Source organism: Fukomys damarensis, unplaced genomic scaffold, assembly GCF_012274545.1.
Source record: "Fukomys damarensis isolate Sample0158 unplaced genomic scaffold, DMR_v1.0_HiC HiC_scaffold_73902, whole genome shotgun sequence".
In the NCBI taxonomy this organism is placed as follows: Eukaryota; Metazoa; Chordata; class Mammalia; order Rodentia; family Bathyergidae; genus Fukomys; species Fukomys damarensis.
Genome location: NW_022974814.1, coordinates 57,269 through 80,148, shown reverse-complemented (window position 1 = coordinate 80,148; position 22,880 = coordinate 57,269). Strand labels below are relative to the sequence as shown.

General features: G+C 37.4%; 2 protein-coding genes and 1 pseudogene across 2 annotated transcripts; 2 read left to right on the top strand and 1 right to left on the bottom strand.

The window, feature by feature from the left end:
• Window positions 1–1,838: 1,838 nt before the first annotated feature.
• Window positions 1,839–6,239, bottom strand: LOC104874249 (olfactory receptor 4A5). The gene is made up of 2 exons (XM_010641284.2): window positions 5,348–6,239; window positions 1,839–1,858 (listed from the first exon to the last, which is right to left on the bottom strand). Exons 1-2 carry the CDS (start codon window positions 6,237–6,239, stop codon window positions 1,839–1,841), a joined length of 912 nt encoding a protein of 303 aa, XP_010639586.2.
• LOC104874352 (olfactory receptor 4A47) lies at window positions 2,291–7,360 on the top strand. Its single transcript, XM_010641357.3, has 2 exons — window positions 2,291–3,190; window positions 7,349–7,360. The coding sequence occupies exons 1-2, from the start codon at window positions 2,291–2,293 to the stop codon at window positions 7,358–7,360; spliced, it is 912 nt and encodes a 303-aa protein (XP_010639659.2).
• An 8,149-nt stretch (window positions 7,361–15,509) lies between these two features.
• Window positions 15,510–16,434, top strand: LOC104874347 (annotated as a pseudogene).
• Window positions 16,435–22,880: the final 6,446 nt, after the last annotated feature.

The window sequence follows — 22,880 nt, the reverse complement described above, 5'->3', positions numbered from 1 at the left end:
TCTCAGTGAATTTCCAAGCCCAGAATCCTGCTTAGGTCTCATTGGGTTTAATTAAGAAAACATCTCCCACTGAGATAAAGCAACTGAATGAGTCAATAATATGCAATGTTTGAAATACAAATAAAATGGCCAAAGTCTCTGTCCTTATATCAAGGAATGTTTACCTATACTAGTATTTACACAAAAGTTTTCTTAGCAGTAAACAAGATATACTGAAGGCATGATAGAATAGGGATTCAATTTTTCTTCAGTCTTTAATTAATTCTACACTCAACCATGTTGTATGAAGTCAGCTCACTGTACCTACTGGAAAATGCAAATACTCAGAAGCCTAGATCGTTTTTTAAAATAAAAATTCAAAATATATGTTCAGCTATTAATGATTCCTTTTCACACAAAACTCACCTTAAAAATCTCAAAATGCTTATTTAATATTTGTTAGTTTTAAGGACTAATTTTGCCTAAAATAAAGATCTAGGTCTCTGCATAATAGTTTGAGATTTCTTGAGGTTATAGGACATTGCTGATATTAGCTTAAAAAATTGAAACTGTTTCAAAAGTAATTTATAAAAAATGTCTGATGAGTCAACCTTCCTGGAAGCATGGATAGAACTGGTCATCAGAAACATCCCAGGGTGAAGCTATGGTTCCTGCATTATTTTGCTTTCTGTGTATGGAGAGATGCATTGGAGCATGAAGCTGTTATTGGTTAGGACCAAGGAGAAGCATCAAAATGTGGAATGGGGAACAATGACTCTGTCCTTGTGCAGGTAACTCAGGAAGTCATATACATGTATGACTCTCAGGGAGGCTTTGCACTATGTGCACTGATGGCATAGATACCCTTTTTTAAAAGTTTTATATGATTTTATTCTTTAGGTTGTGGGGTCCCTTGTTATTGCTAAGATCTGTGCATATTGATTACAATATTGAACATTCCTCTTACCTTTTGCAATATTATAAAAATGTAGAATCAATCTTCCTCCTCTAATAATCAGAATTCTTTCAAACTAATTGCACGTGTAACCGTTTGGAGACTTGGTGGCAGGCTTCTGTCAGTTTCTTGATATTGTCAACAGAGCTGTCTTCTGAGCATCGTTTCAAACGTTAAAAATGAAAGTAGGATTTGGCATCTGTAGAAGTTAAAGAGAGACTCTACAGAACATAATGTAATCTGCGCTCGAGTCAGCCCGCTCCTGGGTTAATTCAAACGAATGCTGTGTCAAGGAAGAGGAGAACTCAAACTGGCTTTGGACTTACGTGACCAGAGCATGTGTATCATGAGCAGAGAATTGTGTTTGGGCGCTTGCTTAAAGAGTTGTGTGGTCAACAATAGAATTTTTAAGCATAAAGACATACTGTGCGAATATACTAACAGAAGGCTGCACTATAGGAAAGAAAATAAGATGTAGACATGGAGAGAAGTCTGGAAGAGCAATGTTGAGAGTGAAAAAGATGATGAAATAAACAGCATGAGTCTAGACAGGGGCCAGAGTAGAGAAGAAAGATGTTCCATGTCGATGAAGAAGGGGCAGGGCAGAAATGATGAACCGGGTTGAAGTAAAGGTCAGTAGCGATAGAGAGAGCAGCGGTCACTTCTGCTATTATTGAGAAGAGAATATCATACTAGCGAAGATGATTCCACTTACAGCAGTTGTCTTTCTCTGCGCGCAGTGTTCCTGTTTGTTTTTCATCATCTCTTTCACCGCCCTCCTTCCCTCCCTTTCCTTCCTCTCTTCTCCTCATCTCTAAACTGCTTTTGTCATTTTATTTATTGTGCTCTTTTGTGCATTCTTAAAATATTTTGAATTGTTCAACGCGTCTTCCTGAGATTTCTATTAGCTGAGAAGTTTCTTCCCTGCCAAGGAAGTAGAAAATTGCATTTACTTTGTTCAGAAGTTAAAACATACCAATGTCTTGCTGTTGTGTTGCCTTAAATATTTAATCCATCTTTGTTTTTTCTTCTTGGTGGCAGCACAGTGAGCACTTCCATTGGCTTCTGGACACAAGCTAGTTGTGGGAGACTCATTTTTCTTTCACAGACAGTGCTTTGCTCACAGGATCCTGATTTTTTCTTTCCTTCATGGTTATTCTGTAAGACTGATAAAGTTAGGCTCCATGCTTCATCAAAGCTGAATCCTCATGAAAAGGACAGCTTTGCAGCAGAATACTCATAGTGCCCATTTAAGGAATTAAGAAGCATCCCAAAATTTCCTAATTTTACTAGTAATAATTCTTTTTGCAGGTAATTTTACTCTGAGCAGTTGCAGGAGGACACGCAGAAGGACACATGGAACAAAGGAACAACGTGACTGAGTTCACGCTCTTGGGACTCACTCAGAGCCTGCAGGGTCAGAAAATATTATTTGCTGTGTTTTTGCTGATCTACATGGTGACCATGGCAGGCAACCTACTCATTGTCGTGACTGTGGTGCTCAGCCCAGCCTTGGATTCTCCAATGTACTTCTTTCTTGGCCACTTATCATTTATGGATCTTGGTTATTCTAGTGCAGCTACCCCAAATTTGCTGATAGACCTACTCCATGTCAAGAAAACCATTTCCTTCCAAGCATGTATGACTCAGCTGTTTTTGGAACACATATTTGGTGGTGCAGATGTCTTCCTCCTGGTTGCCATGGCCTATGACCGCTATGTGGCCATCTGCAAACCCCTTCATTACATGACCATCATGAACCAACGGGTGTGTGTTCAGTTGTTGGTTTTGGCCTGGGTTGGGGGTTTTGTGCATTCTATGCTGCACCTTCTGTTTGTTTATAATCTACCCTTCTGTGGCCCCAATGTCATCGACCACTTCATCTGTGACATGTACCCCTTACTGAAACTCGCCTGCATGGACACCTATATTATTGGCCTCACAGTGGTGACCAGTGATGGGGCGATCTGCCTGGTCATCCTTACTCTCCTGTTCATCTCCTATGGGGTCATTCTGTACTCCCTGAGGAACCTGAGTCCGGAAGGGAGGCGCAAGGTCTTATCCACCTGTTCCTCCCACATCACCGTGGTGGTCCTCTTCTTTGTCCCTTGCATTATTCTGTTTGTGAGATCTCCCTGTACCTTGCCCACTGATAAGTACTTAGCTGTGTTTTACACTGTCATCACTCCGATGCTGAACCCCCTCATCTATACTCTAAGAAACACAGAGATGAAAAATGCCATGAAGAAGCTCTGGGTTAGATAATAACATGAAGGGACAGAGAATTGGATCATTTGTGCTCATTGAAGTGTTCCTTCTTTCAAAGAAGCCACATGTGTACACAGAACAGTGGAAGAGTTTTGTTGTTCTTGTTTTCTTTTCTTTCACGAAGCAATCTCACTATGTAGTTCAGGCTGGCCTTGATCCCACTATGTAGCCCAGGCTGGCCTCCAACTCACAGTGATCCTTCTGCCTCAGCCTCCCAAGTTTGTGATTACAGTGTGCACCAACATGCCTGGCTGAACAATTGCTATGCCCTGCTGGTTGCAGCACAGCCTATAATACAGTGTGAGCAAAGTTTAGTAGAAGTCAAAGTATGAAGTTCCTGCTTAAAACCAAGTAATTTCTTTTAAGATGGGCATGGGAAGACTATTAGAAATACAAAACCAGGAAACACTCCACTTGATCATGGGTTGAATGGATGCATCATAAGTGGTATATTCACTTGGGCAGTGAGGTACAGCAGGGCAAAATTTAGGTCTAAAATGATGTGCAACCATGTGAGAAGATCTTAGGAAATGAAATTATAGACACAAAATTCAGAAGACAGTGTCCCACACAATATAATTTTAGTAAAGGCAAGTGATAAGGAAATCTACATGAAATAATTTCAGAAAATATGCATTTGTATATAAACTATTTTGAGTTATTAGTCACAAAAACTTTAGCATTGTGATTACTGGAGAGGACTGGAACCAGGAAGATCCATACCAACATCTTCAGTGCTACTAAAAGAATATTTTAGCTGAAAGACAATAAAATGTATAAATAACTTGAATATACTATTGCATATGAATGAAAATTACATTTTAAAGTCACAGAAGATCTAAAGTATATATTTAGTTAAAAAAGGATTTCTAGACTTCACCGATGCTTGCCCCTGCTTATTTGTATCGGCCTGATGTGCGTTGGGACTGAGAATGAACTTCACTGCTCTAGGGACCTAGGCTAGAGGAGTGGACCTTACCGGCTGTTGTAACAGAAGCAAAGAACGGGGTAACTACTGAGGTGATGGGTATGTCAACTTGACAGGCTTCTGGAACGCTTTTATTACCTATATGTATCCACACTATCAGATTGCATATATTAAATATGGAGAAATAATTTTTAAAAAGAGAATTCTTACAAGTCATAGGTGATGTTTCCATATAGCGACAAAAGTAGTTCCATCCTCTTCCTGAGTTGTGGCAGACCCCCCCAACCTGTTTTTTCTTTACTATGTAAAATTGAAAGAAAAATTTTCATCATAACAAAACAATATTTCTAGTCTATGAATAAATTATTGAAATTGATTATAGCCTTTTGGGACAAAGTTGCATGGTGAACATATTGCCTTACCAATTACTTCAGCTTCATAAAGGCAAAATAAGAAATACCTGTTGTGTGAACTATAAGAAAATTGCACACGTTAACTAATAAGGAATGTCATAAAACTTGTTTTCAAATTGGCTTATCATGTTTTTCTGAAACAATGCATCTGTCTTGTAGTAAAGAACTACCATTTGGTTTCCTCATGAACCCCATTCCATCTAACACAACTCAGTGATAGTGTCTTCAGCTAAACACACTGTCACCTGCTATCAAAACACCTGACTCAATGTATAGACATTGAGCTGAGGAATGGAAGTCATCATAAAACAAAGTGCATAATGCAGATACACAAACCTAGTCTGCTAATAATAACGAACAATACCAGTACAAACTTCTCTTTTAGTCCCCCAAATTTGTCACATTAGTTACATTCTTTTCTTATGAAGGTAGGTGATATTAAATCTTGAAAGATAGCTTGTTTTCCATCATTAAAAAGATTGCTAGTTTTTTTTAATAAGGCCAATTTCAATCTGATTTGAGAACAGTAAATTTACAAGTGAATTTTGACTTATCTTTACTTGCAACATGAAAAAAGCCTATACGTCTTATATACATTTGAGGGATTGTTTACTAGACTGATTCAAATCTCAAAAAATATTTGTCCTGCTTTCTCCAAGGTTTTATAAAATAAAAGGAAGCATATCTGGAAATTCCATCAAATTGGCTTCTGTGTTGGAATTCACTGCTGCTTGTTCTTTCAGAGTTAGTAACACATTGAATGCAGAGACCTACCTATTGCATCGGTGATTCAGATCTTACAACAGAGTTTTTCCATAGAATTTTGGATCTCTGAATTTCTCAAAGTGTATATTAAAGGATTTAACATAGGAGTAATCACTGTATAAAAAAGGGTTACGAATTTATCAAGGGGAAAGTTGGAGACAGGTCTAATATACATGAAAATTAAGGGAACAAAAAAGAGGACAACCACAGTGATGTGGGAGCTGCAGGTAGAAAGGGCTTTGCGCCTCCCTTCCTGACTGTGAGTCTTAAGGGAGTTGAGGATGATTCCATAGGAGATGAGGAGGAGGATGAAGACCACCATACAGATGGCTCCACCATTGGCCACCACAGTGAAGCCAATCAGGTAGGTGTCAGTGCAGGCAAGCTCCAGTAATGGGTACATGTCACAGATGAAATGATCTATGACATTGGGGCCACAGAAGGGAAGATTATACACAGACACAAGTTGAATCACAGAGTGTGAAAATCCTCCAGCCCAGGACACTACCAAAAGAAGGATACAAACTTGGCTGTTCATGATGGTCAGATAGTGCAGAGGCTTACAGATGGCCACATAGCGGTCATAGGCCATCGCCACCAGAAGGAAGACCTCAGCACCACCAAACAGGTGCCCTATAAAGAGCTGGCTCATGCAGACTGGGAAGGAAATGGTCTTCCTATCACTGTGCAGGTCTATCAGCAACTTGGGTGAGAAGACAGTGGAATACACTGCATCCATGAGTGACAGATAGGCAAGGAAGAAGTACATTGGGGAGCCCAAGGAGGGGCTGGCAAGGACAGTCACCACGATGAGCAGGTTGCCCAGCACTGTCACAATGTAGATGAGTAAAAATATGACAAATAATGTGGTTTGTGCACTGGGATCCTGAGTGAGGCCCAGGAGAATAAATTCTGTGACATTTTTCCCCATTCAGTCTTCTAGAAGACTTGCTTCTGAGGTGAGAATTCAGGAGAACAGGACCTGCCAGGAAATAGTGAACAGGACAATGACAGAGTCTCACAGACTGTGTCTTCATCACCATATCTTCCACAGTGGTGGACACTCACTGACAGTGTGCTAAGACTCGAGTTCCTTGTCCAAAGAGCCAACGGCATGTTGCTTTACTGATGCTCTTTCCCATTGCATGATTTTGTTTGGCCTGCATGTAAGCATTTTTATCTCACAGCCTCAGCGCACTTTGGAAGAGTAGAGTGAAGCCATCACAATTATTCATGAATTTGCTCCTTTTTAAAAAATATGTTACTTCTTGGAACTAAATTTAACAATGACAAAGAAAAGGTTGTTATTTTCTAGCTACCTACTCTTCTGTCCATGGAAATGAGTCTTACATATTTAAGGTAACAGAGCGAGCTTTGATATTTGAAGTATTAACAGGGAGCAATTTTACCATACGACGTGTTCAGTCCCCAAACTAACACCAGTTCTGCAGCACCCAGCTCAGCACTGTGCTCTGGCAATGCTCGACGGCTCCCTTGCACATCTCAAAGGATTTTCAGTCTGCGTATATCTCTCACTGAATTTTACAGGACTGGTGCTTGAATTTATCTGGAATTACAAAATTATTGAGCACATTACTTCCTGTAGCATTTGCTTTATCTGATTCCAAGTGCCAGCCTTTTAGGAGCTATAATTCTGTCCATTTCATCCTTGCTTATACCAATTTCTATTATGTTTACATATGCTGTTCAGATTTTTAACAAATCTTTTTCTAGAAGAATCAATCTAGCCCCTAAGTGTCACCAAGCAGCATTATCAGTTGTTATGTAATTTTTTTCAAAACTCTTGCCTCGAGATAGATAGTGAAAGGGGATGGAAACAGAAACTGAGAAAGAGAAAACATCTGTCATGGTTTCATACAGAATGTTTCTTAGAACTCAGAGTTTTCAGAAATAGAATTTCTCTGTGTGGACTGTAGTACTCTCAAGGGAAAAGTCCACGCCCAGAGTAAGAAGGCAAAGAGTGGTTGTCATTTTACTAAATATGATTATGAATATGTCTCATTTTGCACATTAAGAAAGAAAAGAATTTAGATAATCTCAGAATCCTTTCCAGTCCAAATGAATACGACAATATCAGTACAACTGAACATCTTTCTATTGTATCAGCATTTTACTCTTTTTTATATTTATATAACATAATGTGGACTTATAGCCTGCTTTTTAAAATATGCTGTCCAGTAGTACCGGGTTAGATACCTGCAGTGAAGAGACAATGACTCTCAGTGTCTCACTGATTGTGTGCCTCGCAGGACCAGAGACATCCTCGGGAGGGGGCATAGCACAGCCATGGGCAGGGTCGACACGGAGCTGCAATGCTTGTTTTGCAATCCCAGGTTCATTCGCTTACTATCTAGGTGATGTTGGACAGTTTAGTAATCCTTGTTCTGCCTCTATCTCATCATTTTAACCATCAGACACTCCGGTCATCTTCTGTTTTTTTTTTAAGTTATTACTGCATGTAAAAGGTTTAGACAACAACTAAAATCTAAATAAATGATATCTATTATTAGCACTCAGTGCTTTTCCATGAGCATTGGATCAAAATAAAAAATTAGGATCTCTGCTGATCTAATAAGAATTATTGACTTATTCCACAATTTAAAGAAGACTGTAACTGTAACACATAAATGTTTTAGGGTATAAAAGTCAATGTCATAGGAACCATCTCTTTCCTTATATAGAAGTACTAGCCATGATTACCTGCGACCAAATGCATTTGGACTAGAGGGAAACAAGCAGACATAAAGACATTGTGGTCATTCATGTGTTTAGTAATTTTTTTCTTTTAAAAGTATTTTATAAATAGATTTGATAGTGGAGGAAAATGTGCAGAGTCTAAGCCTTCTTTGGAAGCCAGCTGTGGGTGAACCTCAACATGTCCAGTACACAGTTCTACTTTGGTCCTACTAGACGGTCTACAGGTGTTGCAGGTGTAGACAAAAAGGGGCTGAAAATGTAGGGGAATAAAGTAATTGATGTCCAGGTCGCTTGTTTCACATGATGCTTTCTGCAATGTTAGGGCATTACTTATCTCATTATCTCCTTTATCATTATCTCATTATTTATCCATGCTAGATTTCACAAGGTCAGATCTATTGGCCAGTTTAGTTGCTTGCATAATAGACTAAGATAGAGTACTTAAACTCTACTGCATATCAGAGTTTAGTATTTCAGATATTTAATACCACAAAGGACAGTACAATAGTGCTTTCAGCTTAAGCCATTAAGCTAACACTTTCTAGAAATAATTAATACAGCTTTTAAGAGAATTTTTTTCAAAAGACAGTAACAGTTTTATAAATTTAAGTCACAGATTTTTCTTTGGTAATAGGTTTCTCTCTTGTATGCATTCTCACATCTTCTGGGATATTAGATTCACACACAGAAGCCCCTCTCAAGCTTCCAGCACAAAATAAACATTTGTTCACATACACTATTCATACTCCTGGTGTGATATGCAAATTAAAATGTTCTAATTCAAATATACATAGAATTAATCATGTGCTGTGTTACCTTATCATGGACAATATAATGTCTCACATACTAAAGCAATGCATCCATTGGTTTGTTATATATGTAATGTATTCAACGTGTTACTTCACAAAAATGGAAGGTAGACATTGATCAGGCTTTAACAGGAAAACCAAATATACTTTGTGCATTCTGATTAATTTTCTGTCTTTTGAAAGCTTAATTTTCCTAAGTAGATACTTATTATTAGAATATAAGACCTGGAAGAGATTGGTTGGTTTTCTGTGAATCACAAGAATGTTCAAGTAGCTTCCTTTCTCCAGGAAAAATTTGAAACCTGCCCTTAGCCCAGAAAATCAATGCCTCTTTCACGGAAGGTGACTTCGGGTACCTCGTATCCCTGTGTGTCCTCAGACAACATGGCAGTGTACAGCTGCCCAGGGGGTTCAGAAATAGCACCAAGTGGCTACAGTGAACACATTTCCACAACAGGCTTCCTGTTATCTCGACCTTTTAGAAGTGCAAAAGTGTGCAAGTTAATATCAATATGTGTTGTGCAAATGTAATTAAATAGTCTCACCTGCTTAGAAAACATCTTCATAAAAATGCTAACTTGGCGCAGTGATGTCAAAACTTTACCTAAGTAGCGTAGATTAGTTGATCCAAATCCATTATTCAGAGACACAGACACACAAACGTTTAAAGCACAAAAATTCGTTTAGTGCAGTTTTCCCTTTTTACTCAGTTATGGTCACAAACTGAAAAAGACTCTGCTTTCACAGCTTACAATACCACTGTGGTACCTGGTAAATAAACGGTGTACCTAACAAGGCAAAGGCTGATGCTTAGTTCCTTGGAAATGGTGATGATAAAGGTATCTCACAAGCAGAAGCAGTACTTTTCCGTCTTGTAGCCATCCAAGTGACTTTTCCCAAGGCCGCTTTTTTTTTTTTTTTAAGGCATTAAAGACACTGTCCCTGGATCTTCACAATGTCATCCTAGAAACTGAGTATTTCCACCGGTTTTTATAAGCAATGATAATGCAACAAGAAAACAAGACACACCCAGGCCTAGATCCCAGCTGAACACAAATGCACGCTTGGGCAGAGTTTGAGTTTTCAGGAAGCTCTTGGGTCATTCTAATGGGAGAGAAGTTCTTCCACTTGTATGTGCAGATACAGTCTATGACTTTTTCCATGACCACTGTTTTAATAGATCCACTTATTAGATTATTTGGAGCAGATTCAAATGACATAATCACTTCTGAACAGGTTTCTTCCTGTGAAAGTCCCTAGGGGGTGAAGGCTAGGATTTTGTCAAGAAAGTGTAGCTGACTGACAAGTGATATGAAGACCTGTAGTGTAAGAAGGAAATTTCAGAGTAATGATTTGCAGGCTCTGAGGTGCACAAAGTATTTAGGTCAGGCAAGCAAATGTGACCAGCATGAAGGAGAAGCAGTTCCGGTTCCGTCACCCACCCCACCCCAGTTGAGGACAGCCTCGCTGTAGCTCTGAGAAGGGTCTGCTCAGCGAGCCCAAGACTAGGAGCAGGGAGCTGTGCACTGGAGAATCTGCCACAGCTGACCTGATTCTTGCAAAGAATTAGATTGATCATTGTTCTGTACTGTTAGTTGGAGTGGAAGCCTGTGCTCCAAGTCTGAATCTGTGTCAGATGAAACCGTATTCTGTTAATTCAGTACCTTAATTTTAATCCAATATTAATTGAATAAGTGATCCTAAACAAAAGTTACTTTACAAAGAGAGCAGTGCTTATTTCTTCCCTCTTACTCACCTATGTTGGCTTTGCTGCACATGCCCTGAGCTTGTCTGAATATGTTTGGTTACACATTAAATATTCTGTGTCATAAAGGCTTTTGATGCAGGGTCACACATATAACTCTCCGAAGCAGCAAAGCAATTTAAAGAGGAGACTTCTATCATGATTTTTTTTCTCCAAGGGTCATTGAGAAACACACTGTTAATTGTGAAGCATATCAGGATTTTCTGGCAAAATGTATGAAAGTTAAAATTTTCGAAGTATTTTCTTACTTGAAGAGATACAAAGGATGTTTAGCACCCATAAATTCTCAATTTTTGAGTAATAATTTAACCCAGAGAAGTTGTATCATGTTAGGTGGTTTTAACAAATTGAAGGTACATCTATATATACATCTTTTCCTACTTAGCAATTAGAGAGGCACGATGATTAGAGGTGCACTTTCTGTTAAAAATAGTACAGGTTACATCTGAGGTTGCTGCATTATGCACCTGTTAGGTGTTTTAAAACCTTCCAAATTCTACTGGAGCCCATCACCTGGTAAAGATCTTTATCTGGTTCAGCCTTGTATGTTTGTGATCCTGTAACTTGGGAATTCTGGACACACAAGATGTAATATCTAACTAACCAGGGCAGTAGGAGCTTAGTCAAGCCAATGGAAAGACAAATTAAGGAAGTAAACTCAGAAGACCATAAGCACTGTTCATATTTTTTAAACAAACTTATTTTCATAGAAGCAGTTTTTAAATTAATATAAGATTAAAATTGAGGGATCGAATTGTAGAAGGAAGACAGCTATGGTCCATTAGACACACATTCAGACCTTGATCAAAAGCTTCCATTCCAATAGAACTGAGAAACTATGGTCATCTGTCTTTCCAAGAATTAAATCAACTACAATAAACTTTCCACTTCTGAGCTCCTTCCTCTGAGCCTCAGAATCCATGGGTAGAGACCCTCAGTGAGTGACCAAGGGCATCTTTTGCTAGTGTGTGGTTGGTGAGGGAAGTTGCACTGTTTTCTCCACAGGCTGGATTAGATATTACTTGCTTTACTTACTGCGTCACAATGTGCAGCTCCTATCTCATCAATCATTACATTGTGAGATTTAATTTTCACACTAGAGGGTTTCATATCACTTAGCAGTCAACTACTCTTCTTGGAAAGATACAAGTGTTATTCCTTGAGGGATTTCTCACAGGAATAAACCTGTTCAGCAGAGATTACTTCACTTGTATTTGTTCCAAATGTTCTAACAAACTAATCTGTTAAAGTAGTGATGATGCAAGAAAGTCAGAGTGGACCTGCACATGTAAACAGAAGAACTGGTTTCCTGTTGGAATGATTCAAGAGGTTTCCTTCAAGTCAAATTCAGGCCAAGTTGGAGCGCGTCTTCAGCTTGCACATAGTCCTGGAAGAGGTGCAAGGTCTCCATCTCTTGGGAGGAGATCGGGAAGGAAGGCACATGTCATTAATTAGGAAGCAAGAGGCCTTAAAAGATGCAACTTGGATGACTGAAAGACTGAAGAATTGTGCTCCTGCTTGTGAGAAACTTCTGTGATTCACTTTTTGAAGAAATTAAGCCCCAGCATTTGCTCACTAACTACACAGCTTTATTGGTTAGACACATCAGTGTCTTTGAAAAATCTTGAAAGCACAATCCTTCTTGGTTACTTCATCATGATGAACTGAAAAGAGGAAAAAAACATGTAACTAATTTTTCCTTATTTGTGGCATCAACTATTGAATTGGGCAAGAAGGTTTCCCCTTACTAGGTCATTTTTTAACCTACCTGTGCAAACATAGCATCTCTACTTTCCCTGCAGGTGGAAATATACAACACATATCTTTAAATGTGTTTAGATTTTAGGTGTTGTCTTGTCTTCTTTACCCTTTGGAGAAAGAGAACAGGAAGTCTATTGTGAAAATACACTTGTTGTAGTCACTTGATACTGTTACTGCTTTTGCTTGTTAGCTGTGCATTATCTTGTGTTGTGTGAAGGCACACAGGCACTGGAGGTATTGTGGTCACACTCAGTGATAGAAACATTGATTTTCAGGGCAATGGGCAACACCCCAGTGAAAGTATAAAAACAACAGACAAGGGAAGCTGAAGGAATATTCCTGTGATAGAATGAGATACATCTCATATATTAAAAGTGACATAAAATGTAAGTAGAAAATTAGAAAATTTGAGTTGTAAAAAGAGAGAAATTAATCAGAATGCACCAAATATGTACCAAATATATTTTATTGTCATGTTGAAGCCTGATAGGTATTTATTTTTCCATTTTGCCACATAACAAGTGAAAGATGTTACGTGTATAATAAAGAAAACTTGGTTTATTACTCTAGTTTATGGGATATTATATTTTTCTTGATAGGTTAACACAGAAGAATAATTATTTTTAGATATATTTGAATTAGAGGCTTTAAAGTTGTATAACATTACATGCGTTTCAATAGTGTAACGGAACTAGTGTATATTATGTTGTGTAAGCTTGGATATGGGCTTCTATGTATTAATTTCTAAATCATCCCAACAAACACTCTAGTGCATATATTTAGAGAAAACTGTGATCAGGGAAGGGTCTCATCTACGGTCACTTGGTATTGGAAAGTACAAGGTAGATGGCTTTTTCAATTAAGGGTTTTATCAAATGTTCCTAAACATTTATTTTGGAAAGATTTAATGGTTTATGTATAATATTCTTTAACTTTGTAGCATCACATCTTTGGTAAGAAGCTATATGGTATGCAGTAGAGTTTAATTGTTCTACTTTTTCTATTATAGAAACAGTTATTCTGGCCAGCTGAAGATTTGTCTCAGTGAACCCCCAAATTGCTAACGAAAATAAAGACACTAAATGCTGCAGAAAGGGGTGGAAAGAGAATTGGAGACTACTTTGTGTCCTTACGGTCTTCAACAGGTTTGCCCTTTTGCTATAAAGCTTCCACAAAAGCAGATTTCTTGAATGTGCTGCAAACAGTACTGTGAATGAGACACACAGAAGGGTCATTACAGGTGGCTTCAAAGACGGCTTGGCCTTTTTCAGCAGGTCTTGCTCTACTACCACAGTCACCCGTGAGGAATCCTCCTGCTTCCTCCTAGTCAAAATGCAATTGGTGGTAGATAAATATTGCTAGTAGTTCTATAATAAAATATGTAATCCCAAGACATATAATTTTACCTTATCCCTCCCAAGATTTCATGTGTTACACTTACACTACTCTTCAACTCTTGTCTTATGTAAATAACTCTTACTCAATTGCGAGATTCTATTGATCTAGTCTGATGTAATGCTCACAGTGAACCACTAAAAATGATAAAAATAGGTAGGAGTTATTTAAATTTTAACCAGGGCCCCACAGTAGTCTAGAAACTGCACATGCGCTATTAACTCCAGGAGTAGTAGTTCTGAGTATCCCCATGCTAAAAATTATGAAATGGAGACACAGGTGCATTTAAGTTGCTACAGGTAAGCTAGATAGAAAGGAATTAATCTGGGATTACAACACAAGAGCTGCCTCTTCAATACCCAGATTACTCATGACTGTGCTATGCTTTCTCTCTCCGAGGATGTCTTCGATGCAGTGTAGGTTCATGCTGAATGAGAAATCTAGTGGCATGATTTGTTAACTGTAGCTGTAACATCCCATTTGCCACTGGGTAGCTTTTCTCAGGACCTAGTGATGAGCTGGAAAACTTTTATTTGATTATGTAAATGTGAAGAGGGCAAAATGTCAAAAGATGAAAAGACTTAAGGGCTGTACTGATCGTGTTGATCATAACTGAGTTGGACAGATTCTGAGATTCTCTTGTCCTGCCCTGTGGTTTTCAGTGTGAGGGCTGCAGCATTTATAATTGCATTTCAAAAATGACTCAGATCTATGTGATATGGGTGTAGACTTGTCCCTTCAGTAGGCTACACTTTTGAAGTCTACATAGTGATTTTCTATTTCAAAGCACTCTCAATACTTAAGCATTATATATAAAATTCTTCTTAGGTTTTCTTTTCGTTCTCCCCCACTACCTGTTTCAGCAAGGAGTTCTGGAAAACAGCAGTACTAGATGCTAATGCAAAAGCCAATGACAGTCTTATGTCAGTTCAGTTATTTGAAAAATTTACTGAAATCAGGAGAGTGTATATAAACTTGTGAGGAATTTGGCACCAGCAAAGATGAAATGCAAAGAATCAGAGCTCTCAAAAAATCAGAAAACCAGATTCATATATAGTTTTTGCTACAAGGAGTAGTGTGCTGAGTAATTCTGTAGTTTTTTTTGGACAGTCCCAGCTGGGCTGTTAGTACTGAATGAGAGATTATAAAGACTCAAAGTCCTTTTGGGTTTGTGTGACAGAAGCCTCATACTGCAGTATCATGGTACTGACCTGGGCCTGCTAGGGCAGATACCGCTTTTGGTGTGGCACAGACTGTTTTGTAACATTATTCCCTACCAAAGCTATCAATGTGAAAGACTGAATCTATGTCAGTGAATATATTTAGTGCTCATTTCCAGAGCTAAAGAATACGTTTCTTTAAAGCAAAAGTGTTTCTCTTTTTTGTTCTTTCTGAACAAAAGTAACATATATGTCATCAAGTAACATATTGGAAAGAAAGTGTGAAATGTATGAATGTCCATGATGGCTTCATCTTTCTTTTCTCCCAATATCCACTGAAAAACAACTTCTGATTTGTAGCCCAGTAAAATCATGCAGGGAGAAGTGAAATTAGCCACAGGTCTAGCGGGCTATTTGAAGAGGGTCTCCATGGATGATCACTGAACGTTTACTGTGTGTTCACCACTGAGGGATACATGGTGACGAAGACTCCTCTGTGGCAGACTGTGTCATAGTCCTGGTCACTATTTCCTGGCAGGTCCTGCAGGCTCTCCTGAGCTCACATCTCTGAAGCAAGCCTTCTGGAAGACTGAATGGGAGAGGTTAACAATGTCACAGAATTTGTCCTCCTGGGCCTCACTCAGGATCCCAGTGCACAAACAGCATTATTTCTCATGTTTTTACTCATCTACATTGTGACAGTGCTGGGCAACCTGCTCATCATGGTGACTGTCCTTGCCAGCCCTTCCTTGGGCTCCCCGATGTACTTCTTCCTTGCCAATCTGTCACTGCTAGATGCTCTTTATTCCACTGTGTTCTCACCTAAGTTGCTGAAAGACCTGTTCAGTGATAGAAAGACTGTTTCCTTCCGAGCCTGCATGGGCCAGCTGTTTATAGAGCACCTGTTTGCTGGTGCTGAGATCTTCCTTCTGGTGGCGATGGCCTATGACTGCTATGTGGCCATCTGTAAGCCTCTGCACTATCTGACCATCATGAACCGAAAGGTTTGTATCCTTTTTTTGGTAGTGTCCTGGGCTGGAGGTTTTACACACTCTGTGATTCAACTTGTGTTTGTGTCTCGTCTCCCCTTCTGTGGCCCCAATGTCATTGATCACTTTCTCTGTGACATGTACCCATTACTGGAGCTTGTGTGCACTGACACCTACCTGATTGGCCTCACTGTGGTGGCCAGGTGGAGCCATGTGTGTGGTGGTCTTCATCCTCCTCCTCATCTCCTATGGAATCATCCTCAACTCTCTTAAGACTCACAGTCAGGAAGGGAGGCGCAAGGCCCTTTCTACCTGCAGCTCCCACATCACTGTGGTTGTTCTCTTTTTTGTTCCCTGTATTTTCATGTATGTCAGACCTGTCACCACCTTTCCCTTTGATAAATTCATAGCCATTTTTTATACACTGGTTACTCCTATGTTAAATCCTTTAATATATACTTTGAGAAATTCGGAGATCCATAATTCTATGGAGAAACTCTGGTATAAGAGTTTAACTCTGGGGACAAGGGGAAAAAATGAGAACCAAGATCTGTCATGTAAAGGTACAAGATCCCAATGATGAATGTAACTGTACTGTATACCTAAAATGTACCAATAAACTCAATGAAGAAAAAAAAGAATTTAACTTTGGAGAGAACCTGCTACTAGTTCTGATGTAAGAAACATGCAATAAATCCTGAGAAGGAATGATGCTGTCACCTCTCCAGATAGTTTAGGGCTGTATCTCTTTATTTATACTCAACCTTTAAAAATCAAGAACCAGCTATCCTTTGCGTTAATACTAAGGTGGTTGAGTTTGTGGAAATTGTGGTAAAAGCACTACTCTGTTCTTTTTCACATGAAGATAAGGATAAAACTAAGCACAGTGTACCCTATAATTTTCTTTTTTTTCCACTGTATATAAAACTAAGACTTGCAAAAAATGCGTTGCTTTCTTTATATAGAAGAAAGAAGGCACTTTTGGAAATTTGGTAATGCCCCACATTCATGAGAAAGGAAGATGTCTAATGCTCAGATAATTTCTCAGACCAAAAAGAAGTTTTACCACTATCACGTTTATTATTTGATCAGTATAACAGATCTGTTAGCTGCATTGTGAACTTTGTCTTTAGGATTAGTTTTATATTTCAGGTTCAAAATCTACATGTTTTCACTTCAGAGTTTTGGATAGAAAGTGATACTGTGTTTAGCTAAAAATATCATCAGTGAACAGTTTTATTTCTAAAAAATGAGATCCAGTTAATGTGGAAACCAGATTGAAGTTCTTTATTACAGTTTTGTTTTTGTTTCAGAAAGGCATGAGAGCCAAGTTGGAATTGTGTTCTGACAAGTACCCACTGTCGTGGATCCATCACAGTCAAATGTTTTCAATGTTTATCACCCTAAAATATTTCCTTTTACTTTTGTAGTCAATTTGTCTCCTTCCATTATGTCCTGGAAAACTCTGATGCATTTGTGTCCTCCCAATTTTCCTTTCCCAAAATGTTGTGTTAATAAATATGAGCCACACAGTATATTGCCCTTTGAATCTGGTATCCTTCTTATAAAGCTTTTGAAGTCTCTGAGTATTCCTGCTTATATTAGCAGATCATTCAGCTTTATTGCTGAATAGTGTTCCATTTAACAGACATATTATAGTTTGTTTAACCCTTTTAATCTCTTTTCCGATTAGAGATATTCTGGTTCATTGTAGATACTTGAAAGTATGAATGAATCTGTTCTGATATGATAATATATAATGTATGTGAATCGATAAGGTTTCTCTTAGTCATAAGCTTTCATTACCTGGGTAAATATCTAGGAATAGAAAACATGGATTCTTGGTAAGTGAATATTTGGCTTACTATAGGAATTAGCTAAACTGTTTTCCAAAGTGTTCATCTTTGTTTTCCAGCTAGCATAAATGATAGTTTTAGGTTGTCTCTCTCCTTGTCAGAACTTTATGTGGAAGAGGTCTTTAAAATTTAGCTATCTGAATTGGTGTGTAGTGATATCTTTCTATGGTCTTAATTTTTAATCTTAAATGCGTAATAATGTTCAGCATATTTCCATGTGCTTAATTTTCTTCGATATATCTTGTTTAAGTGGGTTGTTTTGCTCATTCTGTATTGAGTTATTACTTCTGGAAGTCAAATTTCTTATAGGTCCTGGAAACAAATTCTCTATCAGCTTTACTATTTGCACATATTTTGCCCCCATCAGTGATTTGTTTTCTCATTCTCCTAAAAGTATCTGCTCAAAAAAGGAAAAAATGGAAACAGAGTCTTTCTAAAAAGGGAAGGGTGAAGGGATTTTGTCTTTCACGAAGACAAAGTAAGAATACCAAAAATGCACAAAATAAACAGTGAGAAGAAACACAAAAATATGTTGAAAAGTGGATTAGAGTGTTTTCCAAAGCAAAGTATATCTGCAGTCACCAAGCAATAGATGGCATCTATAAAAGTCATAGAGCTAAAAAAATAATTAACATAAAAATAAATGCTCATTGCTTTGGCTAGAAAAATTCATTTAAGTATCAACCAGATTTCTTCTTCAGTAATTTGGATATTAAGTTTTCAAATGTATCTTTCTCTTCCTTTCTGTCTGACCCCTCTCTATCTCTTTGGCCTGTTCCCATTACCATTTGCAAAAGATCTGTCTCCCTAGCTCCTTTCATCTATATTTTATTTTTTATCTATAGTTTATTTTGCTACTGATTTATCCACTTATGTTTTGTGTGTCCATTATAAGAGAAACCATATAATCTTCAAACCTTTGTTTCTTATTTATTTCATTTAACAGGGTGTCAAATTACACCCATCTTCCTATAAGTTTATGATTCTTTATGGCAGAACAGTACTGCACTATGTTAAAACAGTTTATATGTTTTCATCCATTTATCTGTTGATGGACATATAGGATGCTTCCAAGATTTACCTAGTATGAGGAATGTGGCTACTACGTATTGCATGCATGTACAAATGAAAAACAAAAATTGAATAAAGTCACTTCTTAAATGGCTACAGAATCTATGATCTAATATAGAAACTAATTTTTGGTGAAATCAGAACAAGACAAGGTTGTTCACTATCACCACTCCTGTGCAATGTAGTTTTAGAAATATTAGCCACAGCAATTAGACAAGAGAAAGAAATAAATCAATAAAAATAGGAAAGGAAGATGTAAAACTCTCATTTTTTTGCTGGTGATATTATAGTCTACATAGAAGACCCAAAAAACTCCATCGAAAGATTTCTAAACTTCATTGACAGTTTCAGTAGAGTAGCTGGATACAAGGTAAACACTGAAAAAATAATGGCTTTCTTGTACACAAATAACTGACTCACTGAGAGTGAAATCAGGGAAACAATCCCTTTCACAATACCATCAAAAAAATGAAATGTCTAGGAATAAATCTAACAAGTGAAACAAAAATCATCTTCATTGAGAACTACAACACTCTGAAAAAAAGAGATTGCAGAAGATATATGATAATGGAAAGACTTCCCTTGTTCCTGGGTAGGAAGAACCAACATAATGAAAATGGCCATACTTTCAAAACTGCTATTCAGATTCAAAGCAATCCTTTTTGAAATCCCAACAGTATATTTCACAGAGCTAGAGAAAATAATCCAAAGTTTCTTTTGGAACAATGAGACACAGAATAGCAAAAGCAATTCTAGACAGCATAGACATGGCAGAGGATATCACAATCCCCATCTTGAAAACATACTACAAAGCCACTATGATAAAAACAGCATGACAATAGCAAAGAAACACACCTGAGGATCAGTGGAATAGATTAGAAGATGCAGAAATAACTCCAGATGTAGTCAGCTACCTCATCTTTGACAAAGGGGCCAACCATCCTCACTGGAGGAAAGATATCCTCTTTAATAAATGATGTTGGAAAAACTGGATTTCAACTTCCCCAAGATTAAAATGAGACCCTTATCTTTCACCATGCACTAAACTAAAATCCAAGTGGATCAAACTTTAATCCCAGGGGGATAAAAGGTCTAAATATTAAAACAAAAACATGAAACTTGCTGGAAGATAAGTTAGGTAGAACTCTTGAAGATATTGGCTTAGGAAAAGACTTTATGAACAAATCCTCAGTAGCACGGGAACTAGCACAAAGAATTAATAACTTGGACCTCATCTTTTTAAAAAGCTTCTGCACTGCATGAAAAAATCACCAACAGAACTAAGAGACCACCTACAATGTGTGAAGAAATTTTGCCAGCTGTTCCTCAGACCAAGGTCTACTATCTAGAATATATAAAGAACTAAAAAAGAAGCAGACCCCAAAATATAAAGACCTAAGTAAAATGTGCACCTGAAATTAATAGACATTTATCAGGCAAACACGTAAAAGCAGCAAATAAACTTATGAGAAAAAGTTCCACATCACCGGTCATTTGAGAGATGCAAATGAAAGCAACACGGAGATTCCACCTCACCCAGGAAGAATGGCTGCTCTGAAGAAATCAACCAATAGCAAATGCTGGTGGGATTTTGGGAAGAGAGGCACCCTTCATTGTTGATGAAAGTGTAGACTGGTGCGACCACTGAGGTAATCAATGTGGAGATCGCTAAAAAACTAGGATGAGAAGTCCCATGTGATTCAGCTATTTCTCTGCTCAGTATCTTCCAAAAATAATTTAAATAATCACGCCGCAATGTTATATGCACACCCATGCTTAGACAGGCACATTTTGTTAACAGTTAAAATTGGAAAAAGTCCAATTGCCCATCAACTGGAGACTAGATAAAGAAGATGTGGTTTTTCTATAAAGTAGAGTAGTACTCAGCCATAAAAAACAAAAAACTAGTTGTAGTTGTAACTGAGAGGATGCACATTGAGGCATCCTCTTAAGAAAAAATAATAATTCATACATATGTGAATATAAAATAGTTTTTGTGAAAGCTAAAGTTTTTGTGAAAAGCTAAAAGTGTAAATAAGAAACAAATTTATAATTGATATTGTGTTATAGGAAGAAAAAATCTAAAACAGTAGAAGTGGAGGGTAGTGGAATAAAAAGGGAAAAGAAAAAATATGTGTAAAAGAAAACTTGGAAGCAATGCTTGTAAACAGGGAAGAGTGGAGTGGGTGAAGGGAGGGCTGGGGAATGGGGAAAAGTAAGAACCAAGATAAGTCATGTAAAGATACAAGATCCCAATGATGAATGTGACTTTATTGTATACCTAAAATGTACCAGTAAACCTAATAAAGAGAAAAAATAAAAATAAAAGGTTCATTGAGTTTAAAGAGGATACAAATAATCATCTGACTGAAGAAAACAAGACTACACAAGTTATAAATGTCAAGTTTGATAACAAAATAACAACTATGAAAGAACTAAGCAGAAACCCAGGCTATAAAAATTCACTGGGTAACAGAATCAACCAGTGTGAGAAAGAAGTGTCAGATCTTGAAATAAAGGTTGAAATAATAAATCATGTTGAGGTAATCAATATCAATAGTAGACTAAAAACAAGAAGATATCATGGAAGCTGAATTTACCAGAAATTAAGTGACAGAAGAGAAACAACCTAAGAATTATTGGAGTAAAGGAAAGATTATAAGAGACTCAATGTATTAGGAACTTATCCGCTGAAATCATAGCAGAAGAATTTCCAAATGTAGGAAAATTATTCAATTTTAGATAAGTAGGGCTTATAGAATTCCAAATAATCATGAGCAGAAGAAATCTTCTTCATGACACATCATAGTCAAAATTCCAGAAATTTAGCCCAAGTAGAGAATATAAAAGATGTTAGAGGAAACAGCAAGCAACCAAAAGGTAAGCCTATCAGAATAATAACAAATTTCTTATCACATACTTTATTGGCCAGGAGAGCTTGGAGCAAACTTTTTCAAACCAGAAAATAAAACAACTGTTATTCAAGACTTCTATATTTTAACTGGTGAAGAAATAAAAACTTTCGATGTCAAAGAAATCCTAAGGAAATTCATAATTATAAAACCAACATTGCAGAAAATACCTCAGTGAAATCTAGATGGAGCACAGGAGGCCTCAAGCATGAAAAGCCCAAAGGAAAGTACGGTAATATATCTGACACGAAGAGGAGTTAAATTAAGGAAAAAAATAATGCAATCAATATTGGAAAAATCTCCAATATTGTGTGGCAGAATTCAGTAAGCCCTGAAAAGACTAACAGTGTTAATTTCTCAGTTAAAAAAGTGGCAAATTGGATTAAGGGAATAAACTCCAGCCACATGTTGTCTGCAAAGACACAAATCATCTAAAAAACCAAATAGAGTGAAAATGAAATTTTTTTCTTTTATTGAGTTTATTGGTACATTTTAGGGATACAGTACAGTTACATTCACTATTGGGATCTTGTACCTTTACATGACAGGTCTTGGTTCTCATTTTTTTTGAAAATGAAAATATTAAAAAGAGTACATCATGGGGAGGGGAGGAGGGCGTGAAGGGAGGGGAGGGGTAAGGGGAAAAAATGAGAATCAAGACTTGTCATGTAGAGGTACAAGATCCCAACAATGAATGTAACTGTACTGTATCCCTAAAATGTACCAATAAACTCAATTAAAGCAGAAAAAAAAGAGTACACCATGAATCTTGAGGCTGAAAGAAAGCAGATGCAACTATGCTATTCCAGACAAAGTATACTTCAAGCCAAAAATGAGGAGAGGAGCATAAGAAGGTCATTATACACTGGTAAGTGGAACTATTCAACAGGACAAGAGAACAATTGCAAATATATAATGTAGTTGTAAATATACCGAATGTTAGTGTAACCCGTTTTCTAAAACAAAAGCTATTGGACTAAAGAGACACATGTATAGCAAAAAATCATAGCAGGGACTTCTATAGCCATCTCACAAATAGGCAGGTCATCTAATCAATAAATCCACAAAGAAGTATCAGTGTTGGAGCATGGCACTGAATAAATGAATTTAGCGAAGATCTTTAAGGTTTTTTAAAT